Source organism: Belonocnema kinseyi, chromosome 7 (assembly GCF_010883055.1).
Source record: "Belonocnema kinseyi isolate 2016_QV_RU_SX_M_011 chromosome 7, B_treatae_v1, whole genome shotgun sequence".
Lineage (NCBI taxonomy): Eukaryota > Metazoa > Arthropoda > Insecta > Hymenoptera > Cynipidae > Belonocnema > Belonocnema kinseyi.
In genome coordinates, this window is record NC_046663.1 from 7,618,207 (window position 1) to 7,639,360 (window position 21,154).

General features: G+C 25.2%; 1 protein-coding gene across 2 annotated transcripts in view; it reads right to left on the reverse strand.

Annotated features, from left to right (window-relative positions):
• The window catches only part of LOC117177011 (integrator complex subunit 5), a 67,361-nt gene that overhangs the window by 32,134 nt on the left and 14,073 nt on the right, over positions 1-21,154 (reverse strand). The window contains exons 6-8 of one of the 2 annotated variants that reach the window (XM_033367460.1): positions 12,346-12,414; positions 10,146-10,815; positions 1,710-1,957 (exon numbers count right to left, since the gene is read on the reverse strand). In XM_033367460.1, the coding sequence (XP_033223351.1) occupies positions 1,710-1,957; positions 10,146-10,815; positions 12,346-12,414 (987 nt within the window). The remainder of the gene's footprint in view (positions 1-1,709; positions 1,958-10,145; positions 10,816-12,345; positions 12,415-21,154) is intronic. The other variant, XM_033367461.1, reaches the window with a different exon arrangement.

The window sequence follows — 21,154 nt, forward strand, 5'->3', positions numbered from 1 at the left end:
ATTCCAAATATTTTAAAATCATTTCAAGTTATTGAAATTTATCAAAAATACTCTAAGATATTCTAAATCCTTTTAAAATCTTATAATTCAATGGAATATTTAAAACTCCATAAAATCTTTTAAATCATTTGGAATACCTTCAAATTAATAATATCTATGAAAAATTCCCTAAAATTAAAAAAAAAATACACTAAAATAATCAGAATTCATTCAAATCTTTCGAAATCATTTGAAACCTTTTTAAAGATCTTGAAAATTCCTTGGAATTAAAAAAAAACAGTTTAAGATTCCTTAAATATTTCGAAATTATTGAAATTCATGAAAAATTCCTTCAAATCTTTTAAAATACTTAAAAATATTTCAAATTATTTAAAATATGGTGAAATTCTTAACCATTTTTTATAAAGCGGTAGAAAACTAACTGAAATTTTAAAAAATACTTTCAAAGAATTAAAATCTTTTGGTATCATTTAAAATTATTAAAATTTATCAATAATACCCTGAGATATTTTAAATCCTTTTAAATTCTTTTGAAATCTTATAATTCAATGGAATATTTTAAATTCCTTAAAATCTTTTAAATCATTTGAAATACCTTCAAATTAATAATATCTATTAAAATTTGTTAAAATTATTGAAATTTATTTAAAATTCCTTCGAATCTTTCAAAATACCCTAAAATTATTCATATTATTCAAAATCTTGGGAATTCCATTAAAAAGATATTCTAAATCCTTTTAAAATCTTATAATTCAATGGAATATTTATAACTCCCTAAAATCTTTTAAATCATTTGGAATACCTTCAAATTAATAATATCTATGAAAAATTCCCTAAAATTTTTAAAAATACACTAAAATAATCAAAATTCATTCAAGTCTTTCGAAATCATTTGAAACCTTTTAAAAGCTCTTGAAAATTCCTTGGAATTAAAAAACTAAATTTTAAAATCTTAAAAATTCTTTAAATCCTTCGAAATTATTGAAATTCATGAAAAATTTCTTCGAATCTTTAAACATACTCTAAAACATTTCAAATTATTAAAAATATTGTGAAATTCCTTAAAAGTTTTTTACAATCCTATAAAAAATTTATTGGAATTTTCAAAAATACCCTAAAATATTCCAAATATTTTAAAATCATTTCAAGTTATTGAAATTTATCAAAAATACTCTAAGATATTCTAAATCCTTTTAAAATCTTATAATTCAATGGAATATTTACAACTCCCTAAAATCTTTTAAATCATTTGGAATACCTTCAAATTAATAATATCTATGAAAAATTCCCTAAAATTAAGAAAAAATACACTAAAATAATCAAAATTCATTCAAATCTTTCGAAATCATTTGAAACCTTTGAAAAGTTCTTGAAAATTCCTTGGAATTAAAAAACTATATTTTAAAATCTTAAAAATTCTTTAAATACTTCGAAATGATTGAAATTCATTAAAAATTCCTTCGAATCTTTCAAAATACCCTAAAATATTTCAAATTGTTTAAAATCTTGTGAAATTTCTTAAAACTTTTTAAAGCTGTTGAAAATTCTTTGGAATCAAAAAAAAAAAAAAACCTAGAATCTAGAAAAGTGTTTCTTACAGAAATTCCCTAATTTTTGTCATTTTTTCTACATTTATTACTTTTCCTAATGAAAAAGCCCGTGATTTCTAGATCTTTCCTGACCTAAGAAAATATTTTTATCAATATTACCATCTTCTTCGATACAAATGAAGAAGTATTTGATGATCGCCCTCGTCATTTTTAGAGTTAATTCCACACTTGGAAAATAATGATCGCTCTCGAAAGGACCTAGACAATCCAACATCCCGGCAATATCATTCGCCAAAGAAAACTCCTCCGTTTTTATCAAAAGGCAGGAAATCTGGTGCAAATTAGCTCTAATCGCCCGAGTTATCATCCTGGATCTCAGACATGAAACTTTATTCGAGTTTTCCCAACTGAAATAAAATTTAAAATGTATGAAACAATCAGTGAAATTCGAAAAAATATAAATAACAGGGTGTCCACTAGGATGATTCAAAAATTATTTTTTAGAATTTTTATGGGGACACCCTAGAAAGGGGGAGGGTCGGTAAGGCCGGTTTTTGGCCTAATTTATTTTTGGACCAAAAAATCTGAAAAAATCATGATAGTATCTTATAAGTATCCCGAGTCGATTGCACGCTAAACGGAGTACCCTCCACACTCTAGCCACCCCCACAAATATAGGAAACACCACTACCCACCAACTGTATTTTCGAGAGAATAATTTTCGTCGCCGAATACAAATCTGGCGTCCTTTGACTTTTATCGCGTCAGCTTCAAGGTCATTGGAAGGTCAAATCGAGAGAAAACGGTAAAAAAATCTAAAAAAATACGTTATAGGTTTTTGAAGTCGCTAATTACGAATCTGGCGACCCCAAAAACCTATAACATATTTTTTTTGAATTTTTTACCGTTTTTTCTCGATTTGACCTTCAAATGACCTTGAACCTGAAGCGATAGAGTTCAACGGATGCCAGATTCGTAATTAGCAACTCCAAAAACCTATAACGTATTTTTTTGTATTTTTTTACCGTTTTCTCTCGATTTGACCTTCCAATGACCTTGAACCTGAAGCGATAGAGTTCAACGTATGCCAGATTCGTAATTAGCAACTCCAAAAACCTATAACGTATTTTTTTGTATTTTTTTACCCTTTTCTCTCGATTTGACCTTCTAATGACCTTGAACCTGACGCGATAAAAGTCAAAGGACGCCAGATTTGTATTCGGCGACCCCGAAAACCATAGTAAACCCGAGCTAACCTCAGAATACATGTTTAAGAGTGTCAAATCTCTCGAAAATACAGTTGGTGGGTAGTGGTGTTTCCTATATTTGTGGGGGTGGCTAGAGGGTGGAGGGTAGTCCGTTTAGCGTGCAATCGAATCGGGATACTTATAAGATACTACCATGATTTTTTCAGATTTTTTGGTCCAAAAATAAATTAGGCCAAAAACCGGCCTTACCGACCCTCCCCCTTTGTTCGAATTTCCCATAAGAAAAAAAGACGTTTTTGTCAATCTTATTCGGGAATCCTCAATATTATTTCAATCGAGTTGAAACTCAACACTTCTCTTCACAATTAGCCACAGAATAGAAATAAAATATCACTTTTCAAATATCAACACCATAAGTCTGTTTCATATGTTCACAAAAAACCCCATAAGTGAAAAAATGGGTTTTGCGAGTTTTTGGCGCTAATTATGACTTTTTTCGTGGTTTTTTTATGCAAATTGTTTCTGGCACATAAAAGACCATTTCATACTGATAATTAAATGTTCACACAAATTGTTTAAACAATTTATTATTGTTGTTAATAATATTCTCTTTGAAAAATGCTACAAAATTGCAGTTTAAAGAAAAATTGACTTCCAGTCAAATTTTCAATTAAGATAATTTATGTAATTGATTGGAGTCAAGAAAGTTATTTGTTTAAGCAATTTATTATTATTAATAATAAAATTATATTTGAATAATGCCAGAAAGATGCCGTTTTCTGACATTTCTGGCTTTTTGTCTATTTTTCATTAGGCGTGACTTAACAATTAATTAAATTCGGCAAAAATAATTGTTTAGTTAAATTATTATTGTAACCGCAAAATTCTACCAGTTAAGCAAATACAATATTATTAACAATGATGATAAATTGTTTTTTAAAAACTATTTTTGTTAACTTAAATTCATTATTACTTCAATCCTATTGAAAATTGAACATAAAGTCAGAAAAAACGGCATCTTTCTATCATTATTCAAATATAATATTATTAAAAATAATAATAAATTGTTTAAACAATTCATTTTTTTGACACCAATTATTTAAGTAACTTATTTTGATTGAAAATTTGACTAATAGTTAATTCTTCTTTAAACTGCAATTTTTTAGCATTTTTCTAAGAGAATATTATTAAAAACAATAATAAATTGTTTTTTCACATCAAAAAATTGATGTGAACATTTAATTATCAGTATGAAATGGTCTTTTATGTGCCAGAAACAATTTGCTTAAAAAAACCACGAAAAAAGCCATAATTAGCGCCAGAAACTCGCAAATCCCATTTTTCCATTTATGGGGTTTGCTTGGGACCATATAGATCAGACTTATGGTGTTGATATTTGAAAAGTGATATTTTATTCCTATTCTATGGCTAATTGTGAAGAGAAATGTTGAGTTTCAACTCGATTGAAATAATATTGAGGATTCCCGAATAAGATTGACAAAAACGTCTTTTTTTTCTTATGGGAATTTCGAACAAATTTCTAGGGTACCCCATAAAAATTCTAAAAAATAATTTTTGGACCATCCTAGTGGACAACAAGTGAAACATTTTTGAAAAAACCGCGTCTTTCTAACTCCATTCTATGAGAAAATGGATAAAAACAATAATTTGATTTCTATTATCAATAATGTTCATGAATTTGAATAATGATTTAATATAATTTTTATTATACCTTCTTGTGCTTCAAATGCAGTACGTATTCATATAAAATTAAAACTAGGTATTATTAAATTCAATTTAAAAAGCTTCAAATTCCTAAATGTTTAAGTAAAAATATTACATTTTCAACAAAAAAGATTACTTTTTAACCAATTAGTTGAATTTTGATATAAAAAAATTATTTTTCTACCAAAAATACGTTTTTTGAACAAAATACATCAATTTTCAACCAAATAATTGAAGTTTCGACTAAAAAGGATCAATTTTTAACCAAAAAGTGAATGGTTAAATTTTCCGCTAAAACAATTAATTAAAAAAAAAATAATCAAAGTGATGAATTTTCATCTTAAATGAATCTTCAACTGGAATAGATGAATCTTAAACCAAAAAAATTCATTTTTAAGAAAAGAATTTCACTTTTAGCCAAAAAGTATAATTTTCTACTAAAAACTAGTTGTAATAAAAAAGAACATTTTTTTTTATAATTGGAACTTTCATTCAGAAAATATTTCAGTTCATTTTTCAACACCAAAATATAAATTTTTTACAAAATAGTTAAGTTTTCAGGAAAAAACGTTTTTGCATTTTTATCAAAAAACGATTGAATTTCTGCTAAGGCAGATAAACTTTCAAATAAAAAAGAGAATCTTTAAAAAAAAAAGAGTTGAATTTTCAACCGAAAAGTTAACGAAAAAATGCAATTTTCTATTAATTAAGAAAAATTCTGAGATTCTCAGAAATTCTCAGAGAATTTATTTCTCGGTTATATTCTTATTATCGTTACCGTTCTCAAAGTAATATAACCGGCTCAGAATTAGATTAAAGACACTATTTTGTTGTTTTTTTTCTCTTTACTTTTTCTTGACAAATATTTTTGAACTTTTTCGCTTATTGCAAAAAAGATGAGCTTTTAACAAAAGAGCTGAATTTGCAACAAAATAATTCAATTTTCAACCAAAAAGATGAGTTCTCAACAAATTAGATAAATTTTCCACAAAAGAGTTGCGTTTTTTGACCATGTGGCGGCGCCAGCTATGCAGTTGGCCTATGATCGTTGCAAATGCATGACAAAATAATAACGTTGAATTTAATAACACATTAAAAGTAATTTACTGACAATGTTTCATAATCTTGGAATGTTTTGAGTGTTCTTTTCGACATTTCCCATTTTCTAAGGGAAAGAAAACTGAAAAAACTGCTTTTTTTATACAAAATATCCGCAGTGTTGAAATTTTGAACCAAAATCGTGAAGTGCGTTTGTTTTGATTGTAAATCGGGATTATTTATGATAATTATTTTAATCGAATCTACAGAAAAGAATGATTAATAAATGTTTATTTTAATTTTATATGATCAAATTATGCCTTTTAAAGAATAATTTAATGAAGATATAAATTATTTTACAGTTTTGGATGACTGTAATGTAATAAATAGAATAAAGCTTATCGTGGGTGATATTTTATAATTTTTATAATTTTATAGTACCTTTTTTAAATTGTATAATTTTCTATTTTAAAAATTTGGCTACTATACGGACAATAAGACTTTGGGAAATTACAAAAGTTATTCTGAATTTTATTTTAAAAACTTAATTTTAAGTTTTGAAGATTTAAAAATATGCCGAAAAAGAATCTGAAAGATTTTAAAACTATTTTTTTGCTTACATTTTTTTATTTGTAGAAGTTTCAGTACTTTTGAAAAGAATCGAAAATAATTTAAATCTTGAGAGGAATTCGAAAATTTTGAAACGAAATGTACATTTTTTATGATCTAGAACAAAAAATGAGAAGCCTTTTAAGAATTTTGAAAGGATTTAGGAGAACAATCAAATTTTCTCAAGATTCCTGTTAAAATTTTTAATGATTTATTTATTTTGAAGGAGGGATTCCAAACGAAAATTGAATCAAAATTACAAAAAAAATTCTATTATGCTCAATAAATATTTCCAACTATTCAAGCAATTCCAAGTGATTTTTAAACTTGTGAAAAATTCCATTTTTTCAATATACATTGTTGAAGATTTTGAAACACGAAGATGGATTAAAATTACGAAAAGTTTAAAGAGAATAAAATTTTTTTCTTTAGATTCCCAGAAAAAAGGTTAAATAATTTTTTATTGTGAAAAATTAACTTTAGGATAATTTTCTAAAAGTTTTCAAAGTATTTCCAAAAAATTTTCGAAATATAATCTGGGAGTCTTGAAGGCAAATTTTGTTGTCTTTAAAAAATTTGAAGAAAAATTCGAAAAAATTTTAAAGACATTTAGAACGTTTAGATATATTAAAAAATGTTTTAAAATGTTTAATTTAATAATTATAAAAATTTGGAGAAAAAATGTAGATTTTTTACAATTAAAAAAACAGTTTTTTTTACGAATTTGGAAAGTATTTTAGAAAATTAAAAAATATTCTCTAGATTATTAGGAAAATTTAAAGTTATTTTCTGGTTTTTTATTTTGCACAATTTTTCTAAAATGGCAGTTTAAAAAATTTTCAAATTTAAAAAAAATGAACTAAAATTATACATAGTCAACAAAATTTAATTAATGTTAATGGATTCATTAGAAAAAATTGCTTGTCATCATAACTATTTTCATGAAATTTAGAGGGAAAGGGAATTTCCATTATACATGTTTTTAAATTAAACATGAACTAAAGTTATTTCAAGCTTAAAATAAACGTTGTAAAAAATATTTTATAAAAATAGAGGAAAATATTTTATTGTTAATTATAACTGGTTTTGGAAAGGAACTCGTGGTGAACTTTTGAAATATTTTACAATTTTAATTGTTTATTTAATTAATAGGTTTTTATAAATAATTTTTAAAAAAACTACCAATAAGATTTGCAGAAAATCTTTTAAGAAATAAAATAAGCGATACATTGTGTTCATTCAAACACATAATTTGTTCATTAAAATATTTGAAAATCCAAAATTAATTAAAATAAATAAATAAAATGTTATATATTTTATATAATACAATAAAAAATATTATAAAATTTAGATTATTTTCTTTTCGGATATTTAAAAATTACACAAATAATGATATATTTAATCTGATTGCGCATGAATAATGATTTGTTGTGGTTAGTCGAAATGCATTGGGATTTACGTCTAAAAGCGATGAATTTTACGATTTTCGCTCATTATTTTTTATTTAGAAGGCAATAAAAAATCTTTAAGACTATTATCTTTTACCCATAACTATCATAAAATTATTTTTATTTGAAAAACATTATTTTTAACGCTTTCACCTTGCAATATTTGAAATCTAGGTCAACTGCATAGCTGGCGCCGCCACACGGCAACTGTCAACTCTCATGACAAATATTTTCCACAGTCCTCCAGAAAAGTGGCCTGGGGCTGACCTACTGGTATATTTTGAAGGTTAGAGTCCATGGACGCAAAAAATCTACCAATCCTAGAAATTCACCGATGCTTTCAATCCGAAAATATTGAAAGGATTTTTTTTTAAACCACGTTTTTTCTTAACTAAGTAGCCATAACTTTTTCAAAATGCATTTTTTTCTAAATTCTGATCACATAAATCGTAAGATCAGACAATTTTACATCGGATATGACTGTTCTCAATTTTTTTAGGACCGTTTTGATAGTGTATGGAACGATTGAAAGAAAAAGTTGAAAATGTGTCCAGATGGGACTTGTGGGTTAAATGCTATATTACCAGGGATGTTAGTTGAAATTTGCCGGTTTTTTTTCAATAAAGAAAACACTTAATCCTCAAGGAAATCTCAAAAAAAAATTATTCAAAGTATTGACCATTGGATTCTGCACATTTTGCCCATCTTTCAGGCAAATTATGGATACCATTCCAAAAAAACTTTTTCTCTTTCGAGGCAAACTATTCGACGAGCCATTTTTCGACTTCTTTAAAATTGGTGATGCGCTGCTCTGCGAGTGAGTGTCCCATCGGTATGATAATATTTCCCAATTCAATGCTTTTAATGTGTTCTTCACCACTTTAGCGGAATGAGACGGTGAGCTGTCATATTGTAGAATAACTTTGCCATGTCTTCGGGCCATGATTTTTTCCGCTTCGGGTTCTCGAAATAAATCCATTTTTCGTCCCCCCTTAACAATTCGATGTAGAAAATATTTCCTTTCGAACCGTTCAAGCAGCATTTCACAAAAGGTTTTTCGATTTTCCATTTGTCTATCGTTCAGTTGGTGTGGTACCCATTTTCCATAGTTTTGGATTTTTCCCATGGCTTTTAAACGTTGGCAAATTGCTCCTCGGGTCACATTTAGTGTTTGTGCCAATTGTTGTTGCGATTGCGTTGGGTCTTCATCCAATAACGCCTGAAATTCCTCGTTTTCGAACTTTTTCGCTGCACCAGGATGTTCATTGTCTGTTAAATCGAAATCTCCACTTTTAAATTGACGAAACCATATCTCACATGTTCTAATCAGGCCCTATCAACTCAATGGTAGAAATATGAAGAAGCACAGCGCCAACAGTTGGCCGCAACTTGAACTAAAAGTATCAATGTGTGACGTATGTGTGCCATATATAAATTGTATATATGTGAAGTGTTAAAATTGAATATATTTATCAATAAAATTGGATAAACAAAGTGAGAAAGATATGTAAATATATATAAAGTATAATAAATTACTTTTAATATATCTTTGTATCGTTTTCATTTTATCTATTCATTTTATTGATCATTATATTCAGTTTTAAGATTCAAAAATATTTACAATTCATATAATAGCACACACACAAAAAAATTAAATGTAAATGTATAAAAATTAGCATCAACATCAAGGGCTACCGCAACCGGAGCATCGCCAGGAAGATCATTCAGCTCTTTTTCAGGCAACGACTCACAAGACACTATTTTTGTTTTGAAAAAATTTTGCGGACCGCGTAAATAATCCTTCGCCCGAAAACGCAGAAAGCATACTCGATAAACGCTTTCTTGGATTTCTCTGTAAGTTATTTTCGTCAAGAGAGGATTTGACACCGCTTCAAACCACAACATACCCGGCTTTGCGTCCTTCGGAAATTGGCGATGCTTGACGTGACGCGAGGAATGACACCCGGGAACAACATCGGATTCATTTTTTCAAATAAAATATATACTTTGGCACCGTTTCACATTCGGAATTTTCAAAATTTCGAATTCTATCACCTGTGCCGACACGCAGCCCCAATAGTTGGCCGCAACTTGTACTATGCTTGAAATAATAATCATAATTCTTCATATTCGCCCATTAAAGTTGAGAGGGCCTGGTTCTAATCACTGGAGCATGTTCACCATAAGTTTCGACCAGCAATCGATGAGCTTCAACTGCTTTTTTCTTTTGATAAAATAAGAAAAGCAACGAATGCCACAAATGCAATTTACTTGGAACGAAAATCGACATATTCACTGAGGTAAACAACTATGAAGATATTATTTTGGCAGAATGGAATCGTGTATTTTTGTAGGTTATTATCCATAGAAAATTATTACATAGATGCCAAATCATAGAAATGTATACATATCTCTAGCGACATCTATGAGTGAAACCGACAAACTTCAACTAACACCCCTGGTACCAATAAAAAAAAAAAGTACATTCTCGAAACAATTCCCTGACAATTTGAGATTTTCCTGGAAATTTAAAATAAATACTGGAAATAACTAATTTAATAACAAACCTCAACAAAGTCGTCAAATTTTTAAACAACTGCTCGACTTCCCTACAACCAGCATTCGTGTACTGAACTTCCCTGATCGAGTGTTCCACAACCTGGGTGAAATATCCGTGACACAGAAGCGTATTTTTCACGTCAGATTTTTTGGAAGCAAAGCCCACATCGTTGTCAGAAATCAGTCTTATCAGGGCAGCCAGATGAAAGCCCGTCTCTGCATTTTGCAGCATAAAAGTGGCCGAAGAAATCAAAACATTGGGACTTTGTGTCCCCAGGAGGGACAATAATCTGACGGCGGTTTGCACTTTCAAGGGATTCGAGTGCAAAAGAAGAGGCGTGACTGTGAGCAGATCTTGCTTGATTGAATTCAAGAGAGGAATATTCGGAATTTGATTGGCTGCCGGGGACCTGATCCTAAAGTCCAGTTTCTCCAGGAGCGATTCCAGGATTTCTCGACAAACGCTCTTGACACTCTGGGCAGCATTGACACTGTGATAGCCGACATTGCTGTTACTCAAACTCGTGTCCAATAATATATTTATTATCTGCATCGCCCCTTGCTCGCATCCTAGTGCTAATTCCACTGCCGAGTCTATCAAGACGTCTGGATTGTTGCTGAAATATCGACACCAGTCGTTTGCAAATAATGCGAGTCTTGGCACCACATCTGGTCGCACTGTAATTCAAATGCGAAATGTAGAAAAAGTTGCCTCAACAAAGGCAACTATTGAATTTTAAACATTTAAAATTTAATTTAAGTTCAAATATTTCTTGTTTGAACATTTAAAAACTGGGTTAAAAGTTAACGCTTATAGGCCATACTTCCATCAAATTAAATAAAGAGCCTACTGGGTATTAAACACCCAAGGGTATTCAAACATGTGCTGTGGCGACGGTATTGGATAGCTTTTTTACGAGAAAATCAATTAATAATGTTTAATCTATCTAGTTTCAAGAAAAAAAGGTTTCCTAACAGTTTTTGAAATTTAAAGTAGTCAAAAAATTTTAAAATGACTTCTTTCACTCCAAATTCATAGCTTTTCAAGTTTTTGATATTTTTACTTAAAATTTTACTTGAATACTTCCGAGATGCGGCGCTTCAAAAATAAAATTAGCCTTATAGTGTTCGTTCCAAGGAAGGTATTTACACACAACACGATACTTTGCGCGATTAAACTATTTTATTGAACTTAAACTGCGTATAAAAATTATAAAAATCAAAGTTATGTGAAAATGACATAGAAAAATAGGTTTTCATGTAATTTGTTAATCTGGCGCCATATGTTCCATTTTCTTGAATTTTGTACGTTTTGTTAAAGCGCACATAAGTCACTGGGTGTTTTACACCCAGTACGCCCTTTAAGGGTTAAACTAAGTTGTTCAAAAATAATTTTTTTTTTATTTAAAGATATTTCTCGGATCATTTTTTATTTCAAATCATTAATATTCAAATAATAGCGTCTTAATCCTGTAAAACTGCTAACGCAGAATATTTTATTAACGGAATAAAACAGTATTTCATATACAAATTTACAATTTTCAAATTTATTAATTTACTTCAAACCAAAAAATGTCTTTTGTACTATAAAAGATGGCTTTTTAACAAAATACTTGAATTTTCAACAAAAGAATTGAATTTTTAACAGAATAGTTGAATATTCAACCTAAAACGAAAAATTCATAACGAAAAAGTGTTATATTACTTTGAGAACGGTAGTAAGAATGAATTTTATTTAATAGAAAATTGAATTTTTTCGTCAACTTTTCGGTTAAAAATTCAACTCTTTTTTTTTTAAGTTGTCTTTTTACATTCTCATCAGAGAAGGTATTAGATTTATGTAAAATTGGACTAAAGGTCAAGTACGTTAGCCAGCCATTTTGGATGAAAATTCAAAAAGTTAACGTATTTTGAAAATTTTTGAGACCACTTTTTTCAAAATTCAAAATTTTTCTGTACGGCTGTTCATAGTATTCAAAACAGACGAACAATTTATCTTAATCACTTTTTTTTATAAAACCAAAATTTACCAGAGTTATAGCATTTACAAAATTTCAAAAAATACACGAAAATCAACATTTTAAGCCAAAGAACAAACGATATTAAAAAAAATCCAGAGAAGAAAAATGTTTCTTTTTTCATGCCCTAAAGATTATTCTAAAAAATAAAAAAAAAGAACAAAAAAAAAAAGAGTTTTTGGTTTCGTACCTAAAGGAGTGCCACACATTGTGAAGAAACATGACTCGTTTGGTTCAGAACAACGTAGGGCCCACAAATCTTCACGGATTTCGACATAAAAAATTGGAAAAAAAGCTAATAAGATTTCTAAGAAAGTTGTCCAGCCTGATTTTTGAATTAGGTTTTCAATTTTTTATAAATAAACAAATATGACGAAAAAGGGCCTTTTTTCTATTTGACGTTCCTGGTGCTCGTCAATAACAGGATAATGGTTGAAATCGCATAAGTTGCATAAAATAACATTAATTAAAGATATTCCAATATTAGACAATACACAAAAAAAAAATTTTTTTATCAACAAATTATTTGTTGAAACATTTTTTTCGACGATTTTCCATAAATACACGTTTTTTCAAGTTATGTTGCTAAAAATTGGAATCGAAACAATATTGTATAAAAAAATTTCTCTTTTGATTATAATTGTTTATATTATAAACAAATTTAATGTACAAATTCAGTAATCAGACATTTTTTGATAGAAACATTCGTTTTTTTCTATGTAAATTTTTTTCAATTTAGAAATGTATGATAATTTTAGAAAAAATTTTTATTTGTTGATTAATCTTATGATTTTTTTAAAAACAAATTTAATTTAAAAATGTATTATTCGAGCATCTGTCGACGGAAAAATTCGTTTTCTTTCAGAAATATTTTCTGGATGACAGTTCCACGTATAAAAAAAAAGTTGTTTTTTATTACAAACCCATTTGTTTTAGTACAAAATTGATATTTTTTGGATAAAAATGCAACTATTTGATAGAGAATTTAACTATTTTGTAAAAAATTTATCCTTTTTTGTTGAAAAAATTTGTGTTTTTGGATTGAGAATTCAATTTTTTTCGTGGAAACTTAGTTTTTGTTACAAAAATTCTATTTTTAATGTTACTGAGTTAACTGGCATCTTTTTTGGATGAACTCAACTTTTTTTGTAATAAAAAATGCTTCTGCTTTAAGATAAATTTTATATTTTTTGGTAAAAATGCAACTATTTGCTAGAGAATTCAACAATTTTGTTAAAAAGTCATTTTTGTTGGTTATAAATTTATTTCATTATATATTCATTTTTTTTGTTTATAATTCATTTTTTAATAGAAAATGGAACTTTTTCATTTTTTAGGATTTATATTTTTTAGTTCAAAATTCGCGTTTTTTTGTTGTTGTAAAAAAGTTATTTTTTAGTTTGAAATTTCCTTTTTTTCGTAGAAATGCATCAGTTTCGTGGGAAATTAATTTTTTGTTGAACAGTCATATTTTTTGTTTGAAAATTGAATTTTTGTAAAGAAAATTTGTCTTCTGCTTTGAAAGTTCAATAATTTAGGTAAACTTTTATTTATTTTTTTAGTGAAAAATCCTCATTTGTTGGAAATTCGTCTTATTGGTTTTAAAATTCTTTTTTTCTATTATATAAATTTCATTCTTTTTTTATTAAAATATAAACTATTACACTTTTTCGTAGGCAACTTGTCTGTTTAGGTTGAATATTCAACTATTATGTTAAAAATTCAATTACTTTGTTGAAAATTCCAATATTTTATTCAACAGTTATCGTTTAAAGCAGAAAAAAATTTTTTTCTAAATAAATTAATACATTTGAAAATTTTAAATTTGTTATGAAACACTGTAATTCCTGAATATGTCTGAGCTAAAAAATAATTCTCTTAAATTCTTCTAAATTCTCCTAAATTCTGTCAAATTCTCAGGAATTTAAGAACTCTAGTCACAGTTTATATTTCAATCAAAAAAGAATAAAATGTATACACAGGAAAAAAAAATTTTAATCAAACAGATGAATTTCCAAAACAAAACGATTTTTCACTCAAAAAAAGAAACAAAAGTTCATTTAAATTAATTGATAGAATTTTTAATCAAAAAGATTAATTTTAAAAAAAGTTTAAATTACTCTTAAAACAGAAGAATTTTTAATTACAAAACAAAATATTGAGTTTTTATCCAAAAAGGATGAATTAAAAAAAAAAGTTGAATTCTCTAACAAATAGTTTCAATTTTATAAATAAAAAATAATTTATTTTTTACTAAAACAGATGAATTTGTAATAAACAAAGACAATTTTTTTTTATAAGTGGAACTTTCATCCAGAAAATATTTCAGTTCATTTTTCAACTCCAAAATATAAATTTTAAAGAAAAAGTAAATTTTTTTACAAAATATTATTACTTTTTAACCAAATTTGTGAATTTTCAACCAAACAGATGCATTTTTATATAACAAAGTAGTAATTTCTGTTCAAACAAGTGAATTTTAAATTCAAAAAGACAAATTTTCAAAAAAAGAGTTGAATTTTCAACCGGAAAGTTATATTTTTATTTTTAAAAAAGGATGAAATTTCCCCTAAAAAAGATGAATTAGGCAAAAAAAACTTTTAAAAATTAGTTAAATTTTCATCCAAGGAAGATTCGAAATTTTAATCTTAAACTATTCAGATTCGAGATTCTTTAATTCAAAATAAGATTGTTAAATTTTAAACGCTTTGAATTAGAAATGATACAGTTTCAACTCCTTTATAATAAAATTGCAGAAAAAAATAAATTCAAAAAAATAAAAAATAAAATAAAATAAAAGCTAATAACAATTTTTGACTAAACAGTTTTAAATTAAATGCAGTTAAACTGCAAAAAAAATTATTTAATTTTTATGAATTAGAGTTTAATATTTAGATTTAATGTCCAAAAATTGATATTCTCGTTACCATTTTTAATGTTCTAAATAGACAAATCAAATCAATTAATTAAAAAAAAATTTTAACTAAATCATTTTCAGTAATTTTAGGCTGGAAACAAAAATTGAACGATTACATTTTTGTTATAAACTAAACACTTTTTAAAATTAAAAGTTAAATTATTTTCATTTTAAATAGTTGAAAAATCCTTAAAATGATTCAAAATGTTTCATAAAAAACTTACAAAATCTACATGCTGTTTTACACTTTTTCAACATTTTTTTAGAACTTCCAAATATCTTTTTGAATGAAACAAATTTTTTTTTTAAATTTGTCCTACACATTTTTTTAAATCCTGTCAAATTGAAAAACAATTCTTAAAAACCTTGCACATTGATTTTTGATAATTTTGTAAATATTTCTAAATCTTTTGAAACATTCTCTTAAAATTAATTTTTCAAAATAAAAATTAATTTTCAATTTGCCAAGGAAATTACTTGCTTATTTTTAAAATTTGTAAATATCTGTTTAAATTCTTCGAAATTTGTCTAAGAATAATAGGTTTTCAATTGACACATCAAAATTCAACAATTTGATAAGAAAATTAAATTTTGTTAAAAGAGTAATTAATTTTTTTTTTCTCGTTCGAAAAAATTGTTCTTGGCCAATGAAATTTAAAAAATCTAATACTAAGCCAAATATTTTTCCACTTTGAGTAATAAGAACGTTATAATTTTCAATGCTCCAAATTAAAGAATAAATCAATGAATTTAAAAACATTAAAAATTATACAGTTTTATGCAATTTTAAATTCTAATTCCAGGTCAGAATTGGTTAAAAGTTGCAAATTTTCTGTTCGAATCCAAAATTTTAATTCTTTTAGAAAATTTTTTGTTCAAATCCAGAATTTTTATTCCTTTCGGAAATTTTCCATTTCATCTAATCGTATGAATTAGAATTTTTTATAAAATTCACTGGTCCAATTCATAATTTAAATTTTGTTTGAAAACACCTCGGTTCAACTCAAAATTATAACTTTTTTTATATTAAATTTTCCATTCAGAATTGTTATTCTTCTGGATTAACTACAGTTCCAACTCAAAATGACTTTTATTTTATTATTTTACTACATTTTCCAGGATGTAAGAAAATATTATCATAGAGTTTCACTGGATTTTCTAATATTATAGTAGATTTCAAAATTATTTATTTACGAGAAGTGAGCCATTTTGTAGGGTTTCAAAGATTTTAAGAGATTTTTAATTATTTGTTGGAATTCACCCTGAATTCTTATTAATTTAATGTAAATTCTTTTAATTTTTGAAATTATTTTAAATTTTTTTAATTAACTTGAATTTTTCTAAATTTACTTAATTCTACTTTATTAAATTAGTTTTTTCATAGGTTTTATTTAATTGATCCTGAATTATTTTAGCAGCATTTTCAGTTTAAAAAAAACATTTAACCACAAAAGACACAAATTTTCAACAAAAAAATTTTATTTTTAGGCGAAAAAATTAATATTGACTCAAAGAGATGAATTTTCAACTAAAATTATGGAACATTCCATTAAAAAAGTTAAATTTTCAGTACAAAAATGAATTTTCAAGATAAAAATTAATTTAAAAAAAATAGTTACATATTCAAACAAAATGATAAATTTTAAATTACAACGATGAATCCTCAAATGGAATAGTTGAATTTCAAACCAAACAGAGGAAATTTGAACTAAAATCATGAATTTGTAACTTTTTTGTAAAAAAAGAAGAATTTTCATCCAAATAGATTAATTTTTATTAAGAAGGCGAATTATCAGCTAAAAAATATAATTAAAAAAAAAATTAAATAGTTAGAGTTTTAGTTGAAAAATTAATGTTCAACCAAGGAAACGAATTTTATACTAAAATAACGAAATATTCAACTGATTTAGCTAAAGTTTCACTTTAAAAAAATTAGTTTTTGACAAAAAAAAAATTAATACAATAGTTTCAACGGTAATACCCCAATTTTTAGTAGAAAAATAAATTTTCTGCTAAAGGAAAAACGAATTTTCAAATGAAAAGTTGAATCTTCAAACAAATATTAACTTCAACAAAATAGTTTAATTTTCAACCAAGTAATTAAATTTTATATATATAAAAAAAAAAGAATTTCGAACGAAAAAAAAGTTTCATTCAAGAAGATTAATCTTTTACTCAAAAGGACGAGTTTTCAAACAAATATTTAAATTTTCTACTAAAAACGATTATTTTTTAACAAAAAATAGAATAGTTTAATTTTAAAATAAAAAAATTAATTTCAAATGTAAAAAAAATGAATTTTCAACAAAATAGTTAAATTTTGAACTGCAATAGTTAATTAATTTTCAGTCAAAGCAAAAACTAATTTAAATTTTCATTCTAAAAAAGACGATTTGCAACAAAAAATGAATTTTTAAATAAATAGTGTAATTTTTAATTCAATGCTTGAATTTGTAACCCAAAAGTTGAATTTTTTGCCAAAAAATACAAATTTTCTTCCCAAAAAGATCAATTATTAACTAAAAATAAATTTAAAATAAAATAAATTAAAATTGCGGTTAAAGAAATAAATTTTAAAAATGATCAATTTTCATCAAAAAATACAATCGTTAAGTTGTCCATAAAATAATTAAAGTTTCATCTAGAATTGTGAAATTTTCTGTGAAAAAAATATAATTTTCTGACAAAGAAAAAACAAAATTTCAATTTAAATGATAAATTTTCAAACAAGTAATTAATTTTTCATTTCAAATTATAATTAAATTCTAAATAAAAAATATAGTAGTTGATATTCCAACAACAACAAAAAGTATTTTATAACCCAAAAGAGTTGAATTCAAGAAAAAATACGAATTTTCAAAATGAGTTGAATTTTCAAATAAGAAAGATTTTTTAGTCAAGAATTTGTTGAATTTTACAGCAAAAAGATTTTTCTGTTTGTTATGAAATTTTCTACCAAAAAGAACGAATTTTCTACCAGATTTTAAAGTTTCAGATAAAATAATTAATTTAAAACAAAAAAAATTTTTTTCACAAAACAGTGACATAAAGCTACTTTTATAAAAGAGGATTCATTGATATTCAATTTTCACTTTAAAAAAATTAGATTTCACAAATAAAAATTATAAATTGAAACAAAATAGTTTCATCTTTAATAGTTAAATATTTAGTAAAAAAGAAATTAATTTTCAGTCAAAGGAAAAACGAATTTTAAAAAAAAATTATGCATCTTAAAAAAAAAACAATTTCTGACAAAATAAGTTAACTTTTAACCAAGTAATTAAATTTTCGTTTAAAAAAAATTAAATTTGAACGAAAACAGTAGTGGATTTTCCAAGCAGAAAAGATTTTTATTTTGAATCAAAACTCCGGTTAACTCAACAACAAAATTCGAGTTTTCTACATGAGTTGGATTTTCAAATAAGAAAGACTTTTTAGTCAAGAGAAAAAAAATTGCAAACTATTGAATTTTCCAGCAAAAAGTTTTTTGTATTGTTTATGAAATTTTTCTACCGAAAAAATAGGAATTTTCAACCAGATAATTTAAATTTCAGATAAAATAATTAATTTCAAAAATAAAAAAAAAACGAAATTTCACAAAACAGTTGTAAACATTAATATAAAGCTACTTTTACAAATCAGGAATCATTGATAATCGATTTTCACTTTACAAAAAAATTAGGTTCCACAAAAAAAATGAATAAATTCGGACAAAATAGTTTCAGCTATAATAGTTAAATTTTCATTTAAAAAAGAAATTAATTTTCAGCCAAAAGAAAAGCGAATTTTCAAAGAAAATTATGCATCTTCAAAAAAAAAGAAACAATTTTTGACAAAAGAATTTAACTTTTAACCAAATAATTAAATTTTTGTTTAAAAAATATGAATTATGAGTGCAAACTGCAGTCGATTTTCCAAGCAGAAAAAATTTTAATTTTTAATCAAAAACTAGTTTAACTCAGAAAAAAACAACTTTTCAACAACAGATGAATTTTCAACTAAGCAAGATTTTTTAGTAAAGAGATCAAAAAAATATGTGTTACTTTCAATAAAAAAAAAAAAAAATTTTCAACCAAGAAGAATTTTTTTAACAAAAACAATGAGTTTTCAAACAAATATTTAAATTTTCTATCAAAAACGATTAATTTTCAACCAAAAATATAATTGTTAAATTTTCAATAAAAAAATTAATTTCAAATGTAAAAAAAAAAATAATTTTCAACAAAATAGTTAAAGTTTTAACTGCAATTGTTAATTAATTTTCAGACAAAGAAAAAACGAATCAAAATGATGGATCTTCTACCATAAAAAAACTATTTTTCAAAAAGAGTTTACATTTCAAATAATTATTTAAATTTTCATTTAAAAAAATAATTTTGAACGAAAAATAGATTTTACTACTAAAAATGATCAATTTTCAACAAAAAATACAATCGTTAAATTTTCAAAAAATTCATTCAAATTTCATCTGGAATTGTAAAATTTTCAGTAAAAAAAAATATATAATTTTTGGACAAAACAAAAACGAAATTTCAATTTAAATTATGAATCTTCAACCAAGCAATTTAAATTTCATTTCAAAGAAGATAAATTCTAAACAAAAAATACATTAGTTGATATTCCAACCACAAAAAAAGTATTTTCTAATCAAAAACAGTTGAATTCAAGAAAAAAGACGAATTTTCAAGATGAGTTGAATTTTCAAATAAGAAAGATTTTTTAGTCAAGAGAAAGAAAAAATTGCAAACTGTTGAATTTTCCAGCAAAAAGATTTTTCTGTTTATTATATAACTTTCTACCAAAAACAACGAATTTTCTACAAAATTCATGATATTTGAGATAAAATAATTAATTTTAATCAAAAAAAAAAAAAGTTAAAAGGTTAAAAAGGTTAAAAGTTAAAGTTAAAAAGGTTCCAGTAAAAAAAAATTAATAAATTGAAACAAAATAGTTTCAACTTTAATAGTTAAATATTCAATAAAACAAATTAATTTTCAGCCAAAGGAAAAACGAATTTTCAGATAAAATTATGTATCATCAAAAAAAAAAAATTGACAAAAGAATTTAACTTTTAACCAAGTAATTAAATTTCCGTTTAAAAAAAGATGAATTCTGAACGAAAAATGTAGTCGATTTTTCAAGCAGAAAGCATTTTAATTTTTAATCAAAAACCAGGTTAACTAAAAATAAATTCAATTTTTCAACATGAGTCGAATTTTCAAATAAGAAAGACGAGAAACAATTGCAAACTGTTAAATTTTCCAGCAAAAGAGTTTTCTGTTTTTTTATGAAATCTTTCACAAAAAAAAAAACGAATTTTTAACCAAATAGCTGAAATTTCAGATTAAATAATTAATTTCAACCGATAAAACAAAGAATTTTCACAAAACTGTTAAAAACAGTAATATAAAGCTACTTTTACAAATGAAGAATCATTGTTATTTAATTTTCACTTTTACAAAAAAAAAGTTTTCACAAAAAAAAAAATTAATTTTCAGGCAAAGGAAAAACAAATTTTCAAAGAAAATTATGCATCCTAAAAAAAAAACAATTTTTGACAAAAGAATTTAGCTTTTAAACAAGTAATTACATTAAAGTTTAACTCAGAAAAAAACGAATTTTCAACAAGAGTTGAATTTTCACCTAAAAAAGATTTTTTTAGTAAAGAGAGAAAAAAATCTGTGTTACTTTCAAGCAAAAAAAAATTATGCTCAACCAAGAAGAATTGTTTACCAAAAACCACTAGTTTTCAAACAAATACTTGAATTTTCTGCTAAAAACGATCAATTTGCAACCAAAAATATAATAGCTAAATTTTCAATTTAAAAAATTAATTTCAATTGTAAAAAAAAGGAAATTTTCAACAAAATAGTTCATTAATTTCCAGTCAAAGAAAAACGAATTTTCAATCAAAATATGAATCTTATACCATAAAAAAAAAACTATTTTTTAAAAAGAGTTTACATTTCAATCAAGTATATAAAATTTTCATTCTAAAAAAAGATGAATTCTGAACGAAAAATAGATTTTTATACTAAAAACGATCAATTTAAATTATAAATCTTCAACCAAGGAATTTAAA